Genomic DNA, 18833 nt, shown 5'->3' with positions numbered 1-18833 from the left:
ATAAGATCATGTTAAATGTGCTCTTTCAAGGTTGAACAGTCTTAAGTTTCTCCAATCTTTCCTCACGACTAAGATACCTCCATCAACCACATCTTAGAAAGCCTCATCTTTGTACTGCTTCCAGTGTTACTTGTTTCACTTGTGTCACATTGACTAGAACCAGGCACAATCCTTAAGGAGTAACCTAACCCGAATACTCGATGTTCCATGCATGTTTTGAAAAACACTGCAGAAAAAAAATTCAAAACAATTACAGTAATTTTAGTGGGTGAATAACTGTTTATATAAATTCTGACAATGCACACATACAGAATAGGACTAACACGTTGCCATTCTTTTTAATAAAAGATACCTTGTTACCATTGAACTTAAAGAAAGGCAATGAATAGTAAATACTCCTGTTTTAAGAAGGTTGAGAAGATTCTCAGTAAGAGCAAACTCACTTGATATTTTTAAAATCAGAATGGAGAAATTTGACATTCAACATATATAAAATTTGTTTTTCAGAATCAGAGACATCGTTCAGCAGTTATGAATTTAGTACTCAGTTAAAATCGGAGTTACACCTCATTAACAAGGTAAAACATTTTTAAGGATTTTTTACAGTGAGACTAATAGCACAAAAGCGCAGTTAAATGATATCTAATTGATTGCTGAGTGCAGAGACTTCAACAGTGCACCCTAGGGAGAAGTGCAGAACAGCTGACGGCAATTTCTGGATTTCCGCATTTAACTGTGCACGTCTGGACTCCAGAAGTTGTTATCAATTTCAGGAGAAATATTGGCAGCGAAAGCTGAGTTTCACCATTAAAACTACTGCAAAATCTAGGCCAGTAAGCAGAATGTTGGATAGAAAATTGACTCAAAGAAGGAAACAGCTATCATAATCAGTAACATGATGGGAAAAGCAGCATAATTGGGGTAGCAGAGCAGTGACAGTAATTGTATTCAAAAAGTTATCCATTAATTGCAAAGCACTTTGGGGTGTGTTGTGGACGTAATAAGATTCTACATGAATTTAGGTACTTTTTTGGGAAATTCCTTATTTATAATGGCATTGGTAAGGGTAATAAGAGCAGGATTTCAAAGTTTGCAGAAGTAATTAAAGCAAAAGCAAATAAGAAAGTTATATAATGGGCAGTGCTTTCAAAAAATTGATGGCAATTAAAAATTTAGAGATGTACAGATAGAGAGAAAATTCAGGAAAGACAATGTTAAACAATAGGTAATATATTTACCAGGCAAAGCCATTGACACAAATATTATGACTGGGTCTACAATGCACCCCATAGGTTTGAGAGGAAAGGAGATAGAAGGATAGAATGGGAAAACAGAAAAGCGGGGTACATATTTCATTAAAATAGGGAAAATATTGGGCCAAATGTTTCAAGACACAACTGCTTTCCAAAAATTAGCCACAATGTTAAAAAGACACTGCTCAAAACCATTCACACATAGTCCCTTATTTTTTCCCCTAATTAAAAACCTTATTTGGTGATTATACTGTAGAAAATATTAAAAGATATGCTTCTGATTTCCTCCTTTCAGTAAGGCTAATTTATTTCAGATAACCCTAATTTCACATTCAAATTGAAGAACAGGGTTGTCAGAAATAAATTAGTCTTACTGAAAGGAGAAGGAAATCTGTACACCAAACCACAAACTGACTGAGATCCATGCTTCTTGTTCATTTCTAAACGGTGTATACTTTTGAGAGAATAAACCACGATATATATATTTTTTTGACAAAGCAATTTCCTTTCTAGTGACAGTTCAATACCAGTCTATTTGATACCTCAGTTTATACAAATTGAAGGCAATAGAAATGTTATTATGACACTTGGACCTGAAAATTATGTTGCGCTGCACCCAATTTACAGGCACAAGATGGAGGCCTAGAATTCCAAAATGGCAGACTGCACGCACATGCTCGTTCCAAGCTGGAAGTGCACCACCCGCCATATTGGATTACATTCCTCCATAGGCATCCTGGGCACATGCTATTACCATTAAAAACCGATTATAAAATTTAAATAAGGATTTTAAGCTTGTTGCAAGGATGCTTTTCTGAAATTGGTCACTGCCTGTCTTGTCCTGTGTTAAACATGTTCAGTAAGTCACAGAGCTAACAGGTGACAAGGACCCTGCAATAACTCTATTTAAATAGTTTATTCTCTCCAAGCATGTGAGCCACCATGGAGCAGACCACTTGTTCGACAGAATGGCCTCCATGCTCTGAACGAAGTCCCAATATATTGAAAGTAGACTCCTTCATCCTCACCCAATACATACAAACTCACTGACAGTGTACCTAATACAATTCGCATTCCCTGCTCTATGTCCATCAGACTTATTTGGTCCTCCAAAGTTAGCAATTGTGTCTTCTGCAAAAAAGCCGCAATGGACTTGGATGAAATAACCAAACGTATGGTTGCTGAATTTGCTGATGACACAAAGATAGGTAGGAAAGTAAGAGTACATAAAGAGTCTGCAAAGGGACATAGATAGGTTAAGTGAGCGGGGCAAAAATTTAGCAGATGGAGTGCAATTTGGGAAAATGTGAACTTGTCCAATTTGGCAGGAAGAATAAAAAAGCAGCATTTTATTTAAATGGAGAGAGATTGCAGAACTGTTAAGGTACAGAACAATCTGGTGCTCTGGTACATGAATGAGAAAAAAGTTAGTATTGTTATGGCACAGGGATACTTGAAACAACTGCCACAACTTGTTTTGCAATTTGTATAAATTTCGAGACACATGCCTTGAATTCAGTAGTAATAAGACCACCAAAAGTCTTACAGGTTTTTACAAAGTTAGATTAAACATTTATTAATATGAGAAATGATTTTAAACACATACATAGATCTACAAATTACTATGATAACTTTCTAGCTCCCTACTTAATCTGACTCCCAGTTACACTTTCGTTAAGGCAACAGTATTAAAAGATCCAGGCAAGGTGACACAATACCCTGAACCAGTCGAATTCAAAATGAGTTTTCTTAACTTCAGGCATTTGAAAACAGCAGCTTGAGGCATAGATGCTGATGGCTTTTCACACTTGTTAGATCTTAAAAACGCCTACCCTTACACACGGCCTTCGCTCCTTTATACATATTTTCCCCTTTGAATGCAAATTCCCATTGTATCACTAAGCCTTTGGACTTTATATTTCTGATAATAAAAATCTCTCATTGCGCTAAGTTTTACCAGTAACCTTTGGGAAAAATACACACAGTTTCTAAACTCCACCTGACTAGGTGACACATTTCACCCCTCTTTTGAAAACAATCTAGTCTGGTTTATTTAAAAATGCAAATGTCCTTTTACAGTTTACATTCTAAACTTCCCATGTTTACATCAAAGCCTTCAGACCAGCTGCCTTTAATCTAATTAAGATACACACACACACACACACACACACACACACTACAATAAATTCCAATAACATTATGAAAATTATTATACCTTCCTGACATATGTAGGTACAGCAAGCAATTAGGAAGGCAAATGGAACGTTGTCATTTATTGCAGAGGGAATGGAATCTAACAATAGGGGTGGTTTGCTACAGTTGTGCAGACTGTTGGTGAGACCACATCTAGAGTACTGTATACAGTTTTGGTCTTGTTTAAGAAAGGATTTAAATGCATTAGCAGCTTAGAGGAGGTTCACGGTACCTGGGATGGGAGGGGTTATCTGATGAGGAAAGGTTGGACAAGTTGGGCCTGTATCCATTGGAGTTTAGAAGATTGAGAGAGGTGATCTTATTGAAAACCTAAGATCCTGAGGGGACTTGGCAAGGTGATGCTGAAACGATGTTTCCCCTTTTGGGAGAAACCAGAACTAGTTCAAAAATAAGGGGTCTCACATTTAAAACAGAGCTGAAAATAATTTTTTTTCTCTCAGAGGGTCATGAATCTTTGGAGTTCCCTTGCACAGAGAACTGTGGAGATAGAGCAATGAATACTTTTAAGGCAGAGGTAGATAAATGTTTGACTAAAAAGGGAGTCAAAGGTTATCGGGGTAAGTGGGGTTGAGGTCACAATTTGATCAGCCGTGATCTTATTGAATGGCAAAGCTGGCTGGAGGGGTTAAATGGCCTACTCCTCCTAATTTGTAAGTTCATAATCTTGCCAGATAGGCTGCAACCGGTGCAGAAATTAGGGTTGCAATAATGGTGAGAATAGGGGCAGAGGAGATGGACTCAAGTGTGATGCATCTTCTACTTCTTCTTAGGCAGTCTCTTGGGATTGAGGATGACTTGCTTCTACTCCAGCTCGATGAGTACTGAGAAGGCTAACAAGTCCACTGAATGATCTGCAGACTCTGCAGGACAGAAAGTTCTTGAAGGATTGGGTAGATGGGTTGTTTGGAGGTTTATGCACCTGTCTGCGTCCTGCTGACGCCTCAACTTCACCTCTGCACGTTCCTGATAAAGCCTCTCAATGTGTTTGGTGCCTTCCCGGATGAACCTTCGCCATTTTGGTCAGTCACAAACCAGCAGATGTTTGGCCTCTTCAGGGATACTTTGAGGACATTCCTAAAGTATTTCCACTGTCCTCCTGGGAATCTCCTGTCGCGACTGAGTTTCAAGTGCAGCAGTTGCTTTGGGAGTCTAATATCAGGCATACGAACTTCCTGCCCTGCCCAGCAAAGCTGGTTTTGAGTGATCAGCAATTCGATGTTGGGCAAATTGGCTTGTGAGAGAACACTGCTGTTGGACAACCTTTGCCACCAAATTTGGAGGCTTGTGTGAAGGCACAGCAGGTGATACTTCTCTAGTGCTCTGAAATGCCAGCTGTATGTTGTTCAAGTCTCCAAAGCATATAAGAGTGCAGCAGTCATTTCTGCCCACTAAATCATGACCTCAGTCATGCAGTGATTATATAAGGCTGGAAGGGAAAAGGGCTGGAGGGAGAATGGAGGGGTATTGTGAGTTGTATACTTGCAGGCGCAAGGAGAGAACAATTAATGTGAGAAGTAAAATTCTTACTGGACAACTCTGGTGGAGTCATTGGAGTTTTTTATGCACTGCATGTCTTGGGAGCAAAGCTCCTGGCATTGACCTCCTCGGCAATCTCTTCTCACTGGTGGCAGTGATGTTCCCTCTATGTCCTCCTCCTAGGATCAAAGAAGGAAGGGAACAGGATGGCCCTCCTCTTGTCAACAGTCCATACTAAGGCCTCCAAAGCTGCATTTGAGAACATTAGTGCCCTCTCCATGCCTCTTCCAGCCATTTTAGACTGAACAATACTTCCTCATTGGCTGCAGCTAGCACATCACCCCTTTAATAGGACCTGGCTGTTTCTGGGGCTCGAGTGAAGACCAATTTCTCACCCTCTCAAACAGGTTTGCAGCTGATAAGAAGTGGGGCTGATGTTGGCTGCATGCCTGATTGTAAGTGAGCAGAATCTATTTCGCGTGATCCCTGTAACCATACGAACAGACAATGGTGTGCACTCCAAGGGCAAAATCTTTTGCCCTCACTGGTGGTGAGTTTGGAGGCAAGAAGAGCATGTAATTAAGTGGGATGGTGGAGTACTGGAACTGGCCACCTTCCTGCCTGCCTCCGCCAGGATTGAGATCCGGGCAGGAAGGCCCATAGTTGACCTTCCCACCCTGCCATCTATTGAGACCCTCAAGTGGCCAATTAATGGTCACTTAAAGGTCTCACCCCACCACCACACGGGGCCTGATGCCATGCTGACATCTACGGCAGCTAAAACAATGGGGCCAGCTTGTCACACCCGGATGTTGGGTCCCTCGATCAAAGGCCCGATCAAGGGAGTGGACACCAGGAAGGGTTTCAGGGTTGGGGATGCGCCACTGAGAGCCATCCCCTGACTTCACTGCTAACCTCCCTATCCCTGCGACCCCCACCCAACGAAACGTCCTACCCCCTCATTATTTACTCTTGGCCTGGGTCACCCAGTGATCATGTGACTCCAGTAGGTGTTTTTCCTGCATTAACCATCACCTCCCCTCTGGCACTGCAGAGCACAAGAGTGGTTGGCAGCTCTCGGCAGGCTAGACTTCTGCCCTGGGGTCTTGATTCTGGGGAAGGCCTGCTGGTGGCCTCACCATTGTCTCACTGGCTTGTGATCTGATGAGCTTTCCCAAAAAGAGGCAGCTTGGATCTCTTGACGGCAGGCAAGACATCGGACACCTCACCAAGATTCTGATGTGACCATTTTCAGGCAAGAATTAACTTGTAGACCTTTGTAATCTTTAGCCATAACTGTTCACTCTTGTTCAGACCGTCATTATTTCTGTGCCACTCTCGGGCACGTCCCAGCGGCACTGTAATGAAGGTTAATAAGTGGTTTGCAATAGACCAGAACAAACACAACAAAATATTACCTTCAAATTGGCTTTCTAAAAATTATGAATGTTTTCTTAGATTCAGCAGTTCTCACAACATCTCAACTAACACCATAAATATAGGTAAAAAGCATATCCATTCAAGGTCTCTAAGTAAGCAGCTTTTAAAATGATGAACATCATAAACCATAAGAAGGTTCTTGGCAGTCCATAAGTATACTAATAGTTAATCCACTTACTGATGAATGGGGGAGCTCAGCAAACCTTCAGTCTGACTGCTTCCCACCGTACTTGTGGATTTAGACTGGCAACAAGGTCACAGGCAATATATTTGCAGCAAAATTTTGGGATGCACAATTAAGCACAGTGTTGGGTGCCTAGATTTTAAATGTGCTAACACTAAACAAACAAAGCAGGATGCAATGGAAGACAAAATTCTCATCCAGTCTGTGAATCTAATTTCTCCTTCTGGATTTAGCTCAACGCTATACAACTTTCTTTCAAACTGTGTTTGAACCTTTATCTCAATTTGAAATGTAATTTTAAGATGCTGTAGCTGGCACTGCATCCCACAGTTGAGTTTAATTATGAAACAGTCTATACATTCAACAATATTCCCTTGTATATTCTGGCAACCAAAGTGTTTAAAAAGTTAAATATATACGATTCTGGTTGCCAGAATATACAAGGGAATATTGGCACTGGAGAAGGTGCAAAAAAGATTTACTACGACAACAGCAGAACTAAGAAGTTATACCTTTCAGGAAAGATTAACAGGCTAGAAAAGACAGAAGTCTTTAAGATTTGAAAGAGTTTGTTATGATGTACGGAGAGACCACTTGCAAGGGAGAGCAGAACTAGCAGCTATCAATATGAAAAGTCATTCATAAATCCAATATGGAATTCAGAAGAAACTTCTTTACCCAGAGAGTGGTTAGATGTGGAACTCACTTCAAGGACTACTGAGGTGATCAGCATAGATGCATATAGGGGGAAGCTATATGGACAAATGAGAGAGAATGGAATAGAATAATAGGTTGATGAGGTTAGATGAAGGATGGGAGGAAACTCGTGTGTTAATATAAACACCTGCATGGACCTATTTGGCCAAATGGCACGTTTCTGCGTTACAAGTACCACATAAATATGCACAGAGAAATCTCAATACCAAAAGTTACCAGTGAAGAATTATTTGTACTGTATTTTATTTGAACTGATGATGCTCCACTGTGTGTAAACAGGTGCCTTTTGATTTTTTTAAGCCACAGTATCAACAGTAAGTTGCAGCAGCATCATGCAAACACTGATGTAAACCGATAGTCATTTGGGCAACAGGTGAAGTTGGCTGTTTCACGCTGCTACTATGCAGTAGCAACACAAGTGGTATTCACCATTAACAGGCTGCTGCCGTCAAGCCAAAAAAGACGTTCTACCTATCACGCAAATGGGTAACGTGGTATATGAATTTCAATGCCTCTGTGATGCTAGGTATGTAGGCTGGATGTCCCAAAGACTGGCGGATCGTATCAAACAGCATGTCCCAGCCATTGTTCACAACGGGCGAGGTACAATCCGTTCCCAACCAGCCCATGCTTGCAAAACTCAGAACACAGTGTCCAACATCAGATGAGATTCTAAAGATTGGACACCATTTGCTAAATAATCCTCAGTGTGCTAAGAATCATGACAATCAGTTTAAGATTCAGTTGGGCTCAGTGTGGCACATTTGCGTGTACTGGAACCTACCTATGTTAATACACATGTTAATACATGTTAATACAGGGCCCTGTTCTTTGCAGACAGAAAGAATATCTACACACACGGTGACTGTCTCAGCTAAACAGAATAAGTGACAGCCATTCACTGACTTGTTCCTCAGAGCAATGCCTTGACCAGAATCAAGTTGCTTGGCTTAAATTTCAAACAATATTGGGCAGTTAACTGTCTGACATAATCAATTGGTGCATTCCTGGTGGCAACACCTCCTCTAGAGTCCACTTGCCAACCAATCAGCACTCTCTTCTCATACAGTATAAATTTTCGTTTTCCCCTTATATTGGTATTCATGCGGCATGTCCTGATGAGTGCAAGGCAAAAAACTTCAACATGTCTCTTTTTTCAGCAATACCGATATAAACACTGGTTTCAGCAAAAAAAACACCATCAAACCGCACTAGTGGCCTTTAAGGCAAAATGGCCAAATAAGCTTTTGAAACCACAAATTTTGTTTGATAATTGGGAAAACTGGCTTCGAGAGATGCTGAGGCCAATAGTGCAAAGGAACAGATTTAAACACATATTGCTGCAGTGTTGTCACCAGGCCAGATCTGATGTCTTTTATATGCCTATACATTGGAGAGAATTCACATTTAAACCGGTCTCTTGCCAGAACAGTATAAACAGTTTGTTCCAGGGCTGGAGCCCCTGCAAATCAGGAGGTTCAACCCAGTTCCACCCAACTTTTACAGGAGTTATTATCCAGAATGCTCCAAAAGTACCTCCCATGTTAATAACGTAAATAACTTCTGCTTGTCAGAAGTCTAAACAGTACCTGTTGGAGAGCAACAAAAGGTTAATATACACAGCTTATCTGTTTCAGCTGGGGATGCAGTAAACTGGAGTGGCAATTTATTTCCAATCAGGGAGCCGTATCTAAGAGGATTGTTTTTGTTTGTCCAATTAGGTTATCAGGATATGTATTTGAAACACTATATTGTTTTAGATGACTAGCAGAAAATCATCAATATAAGTTTGAGTTACTGCCCATTGGCTAGGCATCCATTGGTAACTTTTGTATGTGCCTGCTGGTCAATATCCTTCCTACTTTTCAGTAATATCTGAGACAAATCAGCAGTGTTCAGTTCACAGCTTCAATTTGTTTCCCACTTTTTAAATATGTATCTGAACTCCCAAGTTTCTACTCTTCCAACTCTTTCAAAGTTTAACTATTTAGTGTGAGATTTTCTCCACATTCTTCCTCCCAAAATTAATTACTTCTCATCTTACTGCATTAAATTTCAAAAAAATCTGCTGGGGTGATCATTTCTAAATGGGTTTGTAAGTTGAAGCGGCTATCCATAGTGAGGATATTGATCAGCAGTTAAGGAGCTGAAATGGTTTGAATGTAGTTGAATTATGGAGCTGGTCCAAAATTGATCCTTGACATGCAAGCTTTGTTTGATTTCTTTACAGAATGAAAGAAAAACGTTCAATATTTTCCCAAATCAGGCATGGGGATTTTTTTAATTCTCCCATGAGATTTTGTGGCCAAGGGGTGGCTTTTTGGTCTATGGGGTCGCACTGTTGCTTTGATGCTCTTTTCTCACTTTTTTTTAAGTGTGTGCGCGTATATATATATATATATATATATATCATATAATTCTCCAAAAAAAGGTTCATTTTATTTTAGTTGTATACTGGTCTAAAACTACCACAGGTTCTACAGAATAATTTATGAATCAATTATTTGAATAAGCATAGTCCACATGGCCTAGCAGACGGAGGGGACAGTACAACATGCAAAAGAAAAGGTACATCTGACAGTTTAGATGTTTAAAAACTCAAAGCTTACTGGAGTTATTAATATGACAAAACACTAACGGAACAGTTCTTTAGAAAACTACATCTGAAACATCATAATCCACAAATGAAAAGTGTAATTATACTACAAATTTACTGGTGATGTGAACCAACTTCCTCCAAATTGGCAGTGGATGAAGTCAGGGCCTGACTTGACTCTGAAGTAAAGAGAGGGGCTAATCCAGATGCAGTAATCTTGCCCTGCTTTAGTTTAACACTTCATATAGTCATGAAGGGATGGTGCTGTTGACCTCCTGAGCAATTTAAACAGCATCAAGAGGAGTTCTCTGCTCCCCGATCTCTAAATATTTAAATTTATAACAAGAATCCTGGCATGCACTGAGTTCTCTTCTGGACAAGCCAGTTAAAGTTCCAGCTAACAGGAGCCAAGCAATCCAAGTTGGATCTTAAATTGCCAAAAGAGACTGGTGGACATATACACAAATGTAGTGCAAGATTTGCATATCCTCAATTTACCAGGCTGCATCAGGTACAAAATTCATCGTAATGCATTAGGTTATATTTAAAGCAAAGTTAAATTGTAAATTAAAATGTTGACGATGGTGCTGTAAATTTAGAAGTAAACTTTTATATCAACACTGCCGCATGACAACTAACATTACATTAAATTTTACTATAAAAGTGAATTTAATGTCATAAAACCATGGCTGTATATCAAAAACTTTTATGTATTTGCTGACTGAATACCACTGAGTTTTAAAATACCGAAACAGCATTCCTGTGATTTGAAAAAGCAGTTTCTAAGATGGCTGGTCATTTGCATGATTGTACCTTACACGCTCCGAAGTCATTGAAATGGAGTCATCCTATCTAGTAAACTTCACCAGAAACAACTACCCCTAAGGAGTGTGAATGGGACCATCTCCTAACCCATTCACAAAGTATCCAGACAATCACCTGGGTACTCAACTGGGTGGAGACCAAGCATTAGACAAAATCACCTCAGACTATGAACTCTAGCTCAGAAAGGAATTCATCCAGCCATAATCTTCTCATGTAAAACATGGACCTGGAATCCACTAGCCATAGTTTCAGTTACTGGTCTGTTGGTGAGAGGATCATGTGACAAGCCAACTAACTCTCTTTTGTATTTAAGAAACTGCTTCTCTCCAGGCCATAAAACAGAAGAGACATCATAGAAACAGGACCCCTGAGTGGGCCACGGTCTGTCTGCTTCTTTCTCTCCATGCAGCCTGCAAGCTTAAACTCCGTCTGCTGATCAACCATTAATCCACCGCAGGCAGTGTTTAGAAGTAACCCAAGCAGCTGCTGACTCCAGAACAGACAGAAATCATCTGTCAATGTATTTGGATCGTCTTGACACCAAATCCAGAGAAACCATCGAGCTTAGACTGAAACCATGCAAGCCATCAAACTACAAGATCCATATACCTTTAACTTTTATACCTTCATTGGACTCTTAATCTATCCTCCCACTCTGTAAATTACTTGCATGTGTGAATCTTGAGTGCATGTCTGTGTGAAAGTTGTTTTTTTTATTAGAGTGGGTTAAGTACAATAAATACAATTGTCTTTAAAAATAAAATACAAGGAAACCTGTCTGGGTATGATCTATGGTCATTTACATTCACAGTATGTAAACAGTTAAACACTCACTGAATTGGCAAGCATATCCTTTTTAAAAATACATGCTGCAGTCAGACGAGGAGTGGGGGAAAAAAAGGGGAGCCATTGTACCCTTCCTCACCTGACCATAACAGTAAACTTAGTTCTGGCTTTTAGGGGAAATAATTTGGACAAATTTACACAGGTTATGATCAACTATAAAATAAACAGAGTACTGAACAGCTTTGAATTTTCAATTCATGCAAGTTGGTACTTTATATAGTTTCATTCACAATAGGACCATAATTATCTACTGAAACTGAAGAAGCCCTCTGTACACCCACCTCCTTCCCGACCCCCAGATGTCACTGTACATTGTTTTTTATTTGCCTGTGAGTGTTTAACTGTTTACATGCTGTGAATGTAAATGACCATACACAGACAGGTTTCCTTGTATTTTTTTAAAAGACAATTGTATTTATTGTACTTAACCCACTCTAATATAAAAAACAACTTTCACACAGACATGCACTCGAGGTTCACACACGCAAGTAATTTAGAGTGGGAGGATAGATTAAGAGTCCAACGAAGGTATAAATATTTTACTTGCATCTTACACTGTCTGTATGAACATTTAATTGCATGTAGTCATTTCCATAGATCTAATACAAGCAGATTTTGACTACCTGTTTTTATTACCCATGTTCTTTCTCACCAACAAGGTGTGTCTCCGGCCTTGTACAGTACAGTTTTCTAGCTCAGACCTGACTTTAGCAAAAAATAAATTGCAAATAAATCAGAAATGGGTACAAAGTTCCACTAAAATGGACATTCTGTAGAGCTTCACTGATGAATGTCAAAATAGTGTAACGAAAGGAATACAAGAAACCATAAAACATTGCAATATATTTATTTTTATATCTGCTAGTTTTTCATTCTGCCATATCATACACTATTCCTTGTCAAAGCAGACAAGCAAATTGCTGCTAGGCCTCCGCCAATGATACTTCTCAATTGAAGGAACTTGATCATGTCATGAAAGTATAATAATTCTCAATGTTATTGTGATTTATTGTAAAAGTGAGGGTTGGTGTGTGTGTGTGTGTGTGTGTGTGTGTGTGTGTGTGTGTGTGTGTGAGACAGAGAGAGAGAGATTTAATTGAATTGGAGACAGCTGGTCCAGAGACTTTTATCAAAAGGGAAGCTAGGTTTGAAATGCTAAATATGTAAATGTGGCTGAAGTTTTAGAATGTGAGGTGTAAGGAATATTTGCATTTTTAGATAAATTAGGTTAGTTTGAACTTCAAAGAGATGGTAAGATGTTACACTTAGCCAGAAGAAGCTAAGCCAGTGCGTTTATTTTTCCCAAATGTTATTGATAAAATTAATACTATGAAAAGATTTATATTATGAGAAAAGCAAAATTGCAAAAACATATGGGAATAATGGAATTTGCATTAAAAAGGAGGAACATCTTTAAAGGAGATGAGCTTATGTGTAAGGGAGAAGGCATTCTAAGATCTAAGGCAAGTGTGAAAAGTCTCCAGCCTCTGTGCATAAAGTCGCTGTCTACAGGAATCGAAGCTAAGAAAACTCACTTTGAATATTATTGTCCAGGGTTTTGTGCGCTTTGCCTGGGTTTGTTTAAATCTATTTGTTTTAACTTTTGCCTTAAAAGAGGTGTAACTGGGACACAGATTAATTAGAGAATTTAGGAGTTATTATAGTAGTAGACCTATGTGCTTACAATCTTTTCTTTTATCAAAAAGTGTTAATTTAGTTTTGCAAAAAACCTCCAAATCTTGGTGGACTTATTACTACCAAATTCAAAGCACGCATCTTGAAATAAAATACAAATTGCAAAACAGTTGTGGCAGCTGTTTCAAGTTTCCCTCTGAGATTTGAGCAGCTCGGCATTTACCATCTGCTGTGCCTTAACAATACTCTGATGTAACTGGTTTAAATGCTTGTGTCAGTCTGAAACTGCAAGACCCAATGTAATGGTGAGTTGTCCACAATGTACACATGCATCACAAAGCAACAACAGCATAGAGGCCTGCTATTCATGTGGCACAATTAGTAACTTCAGATTCACTCGGACTTGCTAATTGTTTCCATCGGCATAATTAGTAGTTTAAGATTCTCTTAGACTTGCGACTTTCCTTCATTTAAAATCACTTTGCTCAACAAAACGCCTTCAGAAATCTAATTCTTTGCTCTGGAAGCACTCATTGCTCCACGGGCGTAAATTGAAAAACAGATGAAATGGTTTGTGGGATAGATCATAGCTCCCAAGATGTTTCATAATGTCTTTTCTCTTTATAGACTTGGGTGGACGTTCTGTATATTTTTGGCATTTTCTATTATTACTTGTGATACCTAGCTATCCAGTACCAATGTGCAATAATGTTTCAATTTACCCCTTTCAACAATTTTCAGAGGAAGTAAAGCAACATTAGAGAAAAAAAAATCTGTGGGGCCTATAAGGTCAACGTGGAGTTTATTCTCTTACCTGCGAAATCAAGTCCTTTATCAACGTGTTTAACTCTGTAATGTGCTCTCAAGATGACAGGGTCCAGGTAGGCTTCAGTCACACTACAAAAGGGACAGTGCATGTGGCTACCTTTAGAATTAGAAGAACATTTCTCATCCTGGCAGAGAACTGGATTGTAGTTATGCTCTGTTCCTTTAACCCTCACTGATGGATGAGTCTGCACACAAAATCAAGGTAGAAAACATAATTAGACAAATGCCACCCAAATACTCTCTTTAAAGAACTATTCACCCATTAATATAACCACTTTTATGTTTAGTACCATGCTTGTTCAACAAGTTGTGATTCTAAATCTGTAAGCTACATGGAGGTTGGGTGAAGACAGCACATTTGCAGAAAGTAAAGATTGCACCGCACATCACAGCATAATTGGACTGCAAAACATCAGTTCATGTTCGTAATCCCCTAAATAACAGGGTTCCCGGTCTCATTGCTCAGTTACAGGGAGGTAAAATTGGCAGTGACTATGTGATGTCACAAGCATAGCAAATTGCTCAACAACAGAATTAGCTGAAACCTTAGAGAGCCACATTCTCCATATGTGGGGCAGGATATTTTCTGTATTCTGTATTTTCTTCTCCAGGTTAATTTTTACAGAAATAGTCATAAACAGGTGAAGGTGACTTATAAAAATGATAATGCACTTTTTCATTACTATTATCTCGCATCATCTTCAAAACTCACAGGAAAGGATGATACAAGGAAAGCTAAACCACTAGAACTGTAAAGCTGCATTAAAATCCATTCAAAAATAAACTTGCACTTGCATAGCGGCGGGGGGTTGGGGGGGCTGGCGGCAGAGAATACAAGCAGAGGAATTTAAATGAAAACTCCACCTTCAACTCCCATTCAGAATGGGGATTAATCAGACAAAGGAAAGGTCAAGTTCACCATAGCTTATTTATAAATAATTAGTGGAAGAGAGAGCTGCTTCTGTTTATTAAACTGACAACAATGACCTGCCTCAGGGCAGTCAGATCCATTTAGTATTCATGGAAATTCATACATTCCTCAGTGTGGCACATGGCCTTGTGCCCCCATATGACCAACACTTTTAAAAGGGAAGGGTAGTGGGGAAAACTGCAAGAGAAGACAAGCTTCATTATAATCTCAATGTTTATTACAAAGATAAAGTGCAAAGTAACTTGCATTTATTTCACATCTTTAACATAGAATAAGGTCTCTAGTTGCTTCACAGGAGCATAAACACCGTCAGAAATTGACGCTGAGCCAGAGAGATATGAGGAGTGGTAACTAAAAGCTTGGTCAAAGACGTGGTTTTTCAGGAAGAAGTGGAGAAATATTTAGGAAAAGAGTTACGGAGCTCATGTCCTGGACAGCTGAAGGCACAGTCATCAATGCTGAGGGAAAGAGAGTGAGGGGGTTCACAAGATTCCTGAGTTGGAGGATCACAGAGGGTTGAGGGGCTGGGGCAGATAAGAGATAGGGAAGAGTGAGACCGTGAGGTGATTTGAATGAAAGGGTAAGAATTTTAAATTGTAAGATTTAGGAGACCAAAATCTGCTCAGTGAGCACATGGGTGATGGGTGAGTCTCTGTCTTCTCATGTCACTACATCTTCTTCTGCCAGTGCTCTATGCAGGTTCTGGCTTGAGAGTTGAAGACCTTTAAGGGCTACATGGCTCTGGTAGTAGAGGGCATTCTAGGAGATGTTTCATCGTTTGGGGTGCCTCCCCAAGGTCACAGTCAACAGAATTTGTTTGGTTGCATTCCCACTTCTGCATAAGGGCTTTGCAGAGGCACTCATCCTAAGGCAATTGAGACACCGCCAGGTAGACCATGTTTCCCTGGTTCCTATAGGAGATATTCCTCTAGGTTATTAGACAATACATGCGCCTTCATCTCTAGAAATGTTGACCGATCAGCAAGGCATCAGCCGTGGGGTTCACAGTTTAGGGGCTAGACAGTATGTAAGAAGCTGGCCCCTTGTTGCTGGCTCTTCCTGGAAGAGAGGATAATGAGGCTCACTGATCTGCTTTGTTCATTCTACTCCTGTTGTAACTTGCCTCCTTATGGGGGGTGGGACAATAGCAGTAAGCAGGTACAGATTGTTCACTTTAGTAGGTTTCAGGCAGCCTCCAGTAGCTCTATAAGCTGCACTGAGGACGGTATCTGACTTCCCGAAATAGGGAGAGCATTCCTGGACCAGCCAAATATATTGAGCTGCTAAATAGCACAGGGCAAGGGCAGCTGTTTGCAATGTTCTCAGACCAGTTTCCCATTCAGAGCTGGCCAGATTCCTTAAGATATTGTTTCTGGCTGCCATCTTCCCCCTTATTATGATGACAATGATGAAGCTTGGGGTGCAGTCAAACATTATTCCAAGGTATACTGCTTTATGGTTATATGTCAGTGTTCTCCCATACCAATGTATGTTCTCACTTTTCATCTTAGGAATAGAGATGCAAAGAACTAATCTGCGTCTTTTCAAGGTTGGCTGCAGATGTGGAGTGAATTAAAGAATCTTACAGAATAGATGTATTCTATTCAGGGCTATTTGACTCATCATGCTTCTGTGACATAGCTATCCGGTAGGTCGCACACCCCTACTCTTGCCCCACAGCCCTGCAGATTTACGAAATCATACAATGGGGCTTGGTGCTGTTGGAATACAGGCAGCAGAGTTTTAGTTAATTTGGCATTTATATTTGGTAGAGGATGGATAGGTTGATCAGAAGAGCACTGAAATAGTCAAGTATGGATGGGGGGTTTGGTATTGTAGAGATAGAAGCATTCAGTCTTTGTGATTGAGCAGAATATGGTTAGAAACTCAGCTTTAAGTCATTTAGGATGACGAGGTGGCAAATAGTCAACTTTGACATGAGCAGTGGATGATGACAGCAGTTTTGAAAGAAAGGGTGACAGTACCCAAGGACAGGAAACCACTTACAGTGTCAGGAAGCATGGAGGCTAGTAAGGGAAGTTGTGCGATCAACAGTTCAGAGAGCAAGAGGTGAGCTTCCTGGAAAAGACAAGCTTGAAAAGGACATGAGGGAGAAAGGGGAGGGCTAGAGAAAGATGTATACTCTGGGCTAAGGCAGGCAACGATTTGAGGTATGTAGCAGAGACAGTTAATCAGATTGTCTAAATCTTAGTGACAAATAAGTCCATGAGCTCTCAGATTTTGTTGGGGGTAGGAATAGAAGAGGCAGGAGAGAGCGATTTAAGGATATAGCATATACTGGAGTAAAGAAGCCAGAGATTATCTTTTCACTCGACCAAGATCCTGGAGTAGCGAACATTTTGAAGCAGGGGGGAGGAAAGCCCGATAGTGCTTTATGCCCAATAGTTTACACGTCTAATAGCAAAGAAACATTTTATTCAACAACCTTTAAATTTACTATATTTGAACTTCATTTGATTTCTGAATGTTTGTTAATTTTGTCAAAGGAAAATATGACATGGTGTATGTGGACATTAATGAATAGCTAAGTTATATGTGGTAGGCTATTGCTAAAATATCAGGCTCATTTCTGATCTATTAAATGCTTCCACTGTACATGTTTAAAATTACACGTAATTCAGAACCAAAATGTTTATGTAAATTTACTGCAAAAAAACTAATATTTTTAACAAACACCTAAACACGTTCCCATATACAGTCTTCATCTCTAAATGAGGGTAACCTAGGACAGTCATGGAAATTCAATGATTCATTTCTCAAGGTAAATACACATCTAATAAGTTGGTCTTTCCGAATACATCATCCATTTTAAATACTGCATTTTGACTCTCTGCTGCTGGATTAACTGAATGGGCTAACTGATGTAAATAATTAGTATTCGTTAGCAAATTTAGAAGTACCATAATAACATTATGACAAGTACACAGTGACTGTCCATTTTTCAGCCATTCTTAATGTAATTAGGTTTCTAAAAACATTTCTGCAGAAAGTTAAATGATTGCATCATTCTGATTGGCAGTTCTAAAATAAAGGAAAAATTGTTAATAATTTTATCAAAGGACAAAAGTAATCTCCTTAAGATAAATATTAACTCAAAAAAAATATGATAATAAAGCATGATAGTGTAAATAAATATCACTTTCTATTATATTAAAAAATACAATCTCAACTAAAAGTGCAATTCTAAAAGAAATTACATTTAATTTTGATAGTTTAGAACATAAAAATTCAGGAAACTGCTTATTTTGAAAATACTAATTTGGACCTCAAATTAACAGCTTTAAAAAAAAAATCATACAACGTACATGAGGTGTAACTATTGCCTGGCTACGTTTCAGCTTGACCTAGTCAGTAGATCTCTCACTAATGAGTGAGAAAGTTGTTGGTTGAAGCCCAAAATTTCCTCTGTTAATCAAAACTATTAACAGATCAACTGGTCACGTGTCTCTTTTTTATTTAAGGGATTCTGCGGCATTCAAATTGGCAACAAGGTTTTCCTCCATTCCAAAAGCTGACCGCCCTTCAGAAATAATTCATTGGTTGTGAAGCATCTTAGAAGTCATGGAAACAGAATGAAAAGCAATACAAGTGCACCATTCATTTCCCTTCTGAGAATCAAAACTCCCATTTCTAGAAACAGCGGTTGTTGCTATTTTTATCTTGACTGGTCAATTCCCCCAGGCTAAAAACTACTGTAAGAGCATAATCACTTCATTGAACAACTGAAAATTATGGTTGGCTATTCTTTCAAATATTCCATGAACTGACACAAAATCATTCAAAAACGAAAAGTGCTGTTATTTTGTGACTGCCACTGTAAAGCAAAGCAGAATACCAAATTTGTTATTTTTGCACCATCTTGTAAGC

The 18833-nt window shown here is 39.3% G+C and overlaps 1 protein-coding gene across 4 annotated transcripts in view; it reads right to left on the bottom strand.

Annotated features, from left to right (window-relative positions):
- The window catches only part of zgc:193801 (uncharacterized protein LOC564476 homolog), a 69091-nt gene that overhangs the window by 42860 nt on the left and 7398 nt on the right, over positions 1 to 18833 (bottom strand). For all 4 annotated transcript variants that reach the window (XM_041203366.1, XM_041203364.1, XM_041203367.1 and 1 more), the window contains exon 2: positions 14001 to 14199. In XM_041203366.1, the coding sequence (XP_041059300.1) occupies positions 14001 to 14199 (199 nt within the window). The remainder of the gene's footprint in view (positions 1 to 14000; positions 14200 to 18833) is intronic.

This window comes from Carcharodon carcharias, chromosome 13 (genome assembly GCF_017639515.1).
Source record: "Carcharodon carcharias isolate sCarCar2 chromosome 13, sCarCar2.pri, whole genome shotgun sequence".
Classification (NCBI taxonomy): Eukaryota; Metazoa; Chordata; class Chondrichthyes; order Lamniformes; family Lamnidae; genus Carcharodon; species Carcharodon carcharias.
The sequence above is the reverse complement of the archived record's forward strand: the minus strand, read 5'-3'. Positions and strand labels throughout refer to the sequence as shown.